The 4,636-nt window shown below is 34.0% G+C and overlaps 1 protein-coding gene across 1 annotated transcript in view; it reads right to left on the bottom strand.

The window, feature by feature from the left end:
• Positions 1–1,166: 1,166 nt before the first annotated feature.
• LOC144467887 (potassium voltage-gated channel protein Shaw) overlaps positions 1,167–4,636 on the bottom strand; it is a 288,098-nt gene continuing 284,628 nt past the window's right edge. The window contains exon 5 of the mRNA XM_078176874.1: positions 1,167–1,231. Coding sequence (XP_078033000.1) covers positions 1,167–1,231 — 65 coding nt within the window. The remainder of the gene's footprint in view (positions 1,232–4,636) is intronic.

The following is a 4,636-nucleotide window of genomic DNA, read 5'->3' on the forward strand; positions in this document are numbered from 1 at the left end:
TCTCCTAAGATTAATTAATAAGTAATCTGGGATAATGAGCTTTTGGATGAACGGAGTTCGATTGCCATCATGTTCGGTCTCAATTTAATCAGAAGAATCTTAGATATATATAGTGGTGCTTTAATTATAAAAGTACGACAACAATTACTGAAAATAAATTGTTTTCTTTGCGTGGCAACCTATTGATGGGTGTTTGCTTGAAAAACTATGCTGGGAACAAACCGTGTGATGTAAATTTAACCATACAGATTTCGCATAAATTTAAACCACAGTACCGCTAACGCAATCGAATATCATACACATTCGTGCTGTTCAATACGTAGTGATCGTCCGCTCAACAGATTCATGTGAACTGTCCACCGCAGAAATGGCTGTGAAAGATTCGTCTGTATCATATCCGAGAATGCGCGTAAAGTAACCTCGAAGAAGCGGATTAAGCGACTTTGCTCGCTGAAAATCGCGTTAGCATGGAAAGTGTGAAAGCTCAAGAAGGTAATCTCGTCTCTGGTTAAAATATTGCCGGCGACGCTTTCGGCATTTGTGAACGAGAATTCGAACCGAAACGACAGTTAGGGGACCCGTGCTTTCCGAGCGAGATACCTCGATTGCTCAACGTAAAAGCGCGCTGGTGCTGTAGACAGAAACAAATTCGGTTTCCATTAAATGCTTGGACATTTCTTGTTACATTCGAAGTAGAAAGTTTTGGGCGTACTCTGGTTAGGCGACACCTCGTGGCGGCGAATGTGTTCTCGCCGCGAGTGCTCGACTGTATGAAAGAGAAGGAAGGAGAGAGAGATAGGGAGGAGGGGGGAGGGAGAAAGAGAGAGAGAGAGAGAAATAGAGAGAGAGAGAGAGAGAGAGAGAGAGAGAGGAAGAGGATGAAGGAGAGACAAAAAGGAAGAAAGGATGAAAGAATAGTTCTAATAATTCCCGTGGCGTCGTCGTAAAAAGCGACGCAATTCGTCGCGGTAAAAATCCGACATTTCAGCCGCAGCGATCTAATATTCCCTTATAGACCGTGCAATCTTGATACCCGTCTTCAGCTTTCTCCTCCGGCAATCTTTCCCCTTCGTCCCGATTCTCTCGCCCTATCTCATTTCGACTTGGTCGTCCCAACGGCCCGGTCGAATGCGCCTCGGCAGTGGAGAGTAGTCTTGGTTCCAGCTTTAACCCAAACCTCCGGCTGTCTTGGTCCCGTTAGTCCGCAGGTTATAGTTCCTCCGGTCCTCCTCTGGAACCCACGGTACAAGAAGAAAAGAAAAAACAAAGACACTAGAGACACTTCTGCTCGGGCGACAATTGCTACTAAATTGGCACGCGTTTCAAAGAGGTTAACCTCTTTCAGCTCGGGCTCCTTTTCTCAGTGTTAAATAACCTAAAGGGCCTGTCTATTGAGAAGCTGTTGAAGACTTCGGACCTTGAAAACATTTGCTGAACCGGATCAAATGCGTTAGGCAGGTCGTCATAGTGTTTCCTCCATACGAACGTTCGGGAAAAAAAGTCAGAACATTTAAACTCTAAATTTTCGAGTAAAGTATCTTAATACCTTTCTAAATAAATTGCGAAATTAAAGTTATTGGTAATTAAAAAGATGTCGCTTTCTTCAAAAGAATTTGCATTACTGTTGTTTTCTTTTATATTAGTTTGAATGATCTTTAATCGTAACGAAAAATTATAATAAAATAACAAAAATATTTTTACAAAACGCTATAAATATAACAAGTGCAGTAAATACAAATACTGTGGTAAATGAATTTCGACTGCTTTTTTACGACTGAAAGCGTGGAAAGTTAAAACAATAACGGATATCGTATAAAGAATTAAAAATGAGGGACGTCTCAACGTCAAAATAAAGTTTTAATATATTTAATATTTATGATTATTTATACAATTAAGGTCGACCGTAATATGAAATCTAATGTGTTCTAAATCAATATGATACAAAATTTTAAAAGGATATCTTATGGTACTTTCTTTAATGTACGATTCAAAGATTGAAAGTTTTTCGACAATTTCAATTGTTTAAATTAAATGACTGCGAAAAAAATCTTAGCGCTCAGTGTCATAATATAGATCTATATAATTTTTTTCACTTTAGACAAATATGAGCTAATTAAACCAACACTTTAAAATTTAGGATGCCACTAATTAATGTATAAAAGTTTATAGGTGAAACTTTTAATACTTTTTTTAAGACTCGAATCAAAGTTGATGGAACATAAACATACAAAATTAGGACCAATGAAGATTATTTCATGGAAACATTTTTTGCAGTTTTAAGATCCTATGATATTAAACATAAATAGTGCAGATAATGAAACGATTTACATATAGTTATTATTATAGTTTTTTTTAATCTATATTTCATATTCTTGTATTTATTCTGTATTCATTTTGCATATATTTTGCATATTTCGGCATATAAATTTTGCATAATTATTCGCTGTCTACTCATTACATTATCTAGAAACGTTAATTTGTCGGACAGTAGAATGAATATTCAACGATAATACTTTCAAGTTGTAATAAAATCGATGATAATTTTCAATTCCTTGAGAGGCATTCCATAATGGATTACTTACTTTATCTCGGAACCTTCGATTCGGGCTTTAGGATTTAAAGAAGAGTGAGATGTTATACGATTATCGAATTTTAAAAGAGATTAAAAAGACTAGGCTGTTCAACATTGAATTTTTGTTTCTGCAATCAGTAGAAAAATATCGTGTTTCTTTTGTATCGTTTTCAGTTTTTAAGCTATTTAATTTTCAAATTGTTAAATTTTGAACAGCGTGTACTTAAGTTTGTTCGGTACTGTATAAATATCTATGTTTCTGATAGCAAAGTATGAATTACTCATACTACAATCAGTATCGTACAATGATTGACGAACATATTCACTTCCTGCATTTTGAAAAATTTGTCAATATTTATACTCTTATCATTGGTAAAGAAGAATCGTGGAACACTAATATAGACTCATTTTGAAGCTAGTAGATATCTTTACTTTCACATCTATTGTACATTTTTTTCAACATACATTCGCATGATTCAGTAAGTAAGGAACACTTATTAGAACAAGCTATAGTTACATTAAGTAACGACTGTTTAATTGAAATGTCAAAATCTTCGATTGTACTTGACAGCATTATACAAGATATCTCCAAAATTATGATAAAAGCGGCTGTGTGGTGATTCTACATTATAATGAATTCTTCGATTTACGATTTTGTCTAATTTTCAACCCCTAAATTATGACACTTAGTGAGAAAATAATATATAAATTTTTAACAATTTCATTTTATTTCGTTGTTTTAGAAATAATCCTAAACATATTATTACTAAAAAACAATGCCTTAAATGTACAGCGAATTCTCCCCAATTGTACCTGAGTTTGTAAACAAAAAAGGACAATCTAGGATGAGGAAATACTATTATTCGTTCCTCGTGGTTCCTTTTTATAGTTGTTGACAATCAGCAATATTGTTTATAAACTGAGGGACTTGAAATTATAATGATCTATTTCTTCAGATTTTTATTATAATGCACCTTCAATGAAACGAAATTAAATAAATTCCCCATGAAAGTATCTTTATGTTTACAATAATTGTGAATGAAAAAATGTGGAACGTGTCAAAATGGCGCTTTTTGTAAACGTAATGTTAACGAAAAAAGTTTAATGGTTTATCTTACTAGCGTGTAAAATACTATTCCCTAGGGGGAGTACCTACATTGTGTCTGCAACACCAATTTTGATGAAATTTCTGTGTGAGGTAGTTATCGGAAAAATATTTGACACGTACTTCTTCTTTATCGACCATTGATTCTGTTGAACAGGTGAAAACAATCGTTAACTGTACTTTTTATTTCCAACTTTAAGATAGCATAAATTGACCTGAGAAGCTGTGATAAACCAATATACGATCAAATCAACAACGAGAGTAAAGTGTAGAAAGTTACAACACAGTTTCTATGTAATAAATTTGATTTTTGTAATAGTGGAGAATTAACATGTTAAAACGTGTGCAAAATTACATTTTGATCGACAATCTATTTCGAAATAAAAATAAATGATCTATCCACACTATGTTGTCAATTATATTAACTTTATTATGTGGGTTTGCGTTTTACTTGGAATGTCACTGTTAATACCTTTACCGATTTGACTTGCGTGCGCCGTTGTTGGTGGATTGCCATAATTTATGGATTGTTTTACTTCGAAGTAATTTCGAAGCCAAAACAGTAATCTCGCTACATTTGATTTTTCTCTTATTTGATCATGTAAAATCACCACTAAATATGTATCCAACCTGTTGTTGAACACCCTGTATATCAAAACCACAGTAGTGGCCTTAACACCATGCATGGCTTAGTTCCGCTAAAGGAGTACATTTTTGCGGATGTTAATAAAATTAATCAATGTGTTATCGAAAGCTTTCGTCATTCCATTGTAACTTCAATCTTTTCGGACAACCTTAGGTCCAATAGTTTGTCTACAAAAATTAGTAACTTTTTTATCACTATCGAACAGGTACATTTGCAGACGCTTGTACAGTGTTATCAAACTTACCACAATTTATGAATTTTTGATAGTTAAATCACTTTTTCGTAGTACCATAACATTACATTATACATATAC

Source organism: Augochlora pura, chromosome 3 (assembly GCF_028453695.1).
Source record: "Augochlora pura isolate Apur16 chromosome 3, APUR_v2.2.1, whole genome shotgun sequence".
Lineage (NCBI taxonomy): Eukaryota > Metazoa > Arthropoda > Insecta > Hymenoptera > Halictidae > Augochlora > Augochlora pura.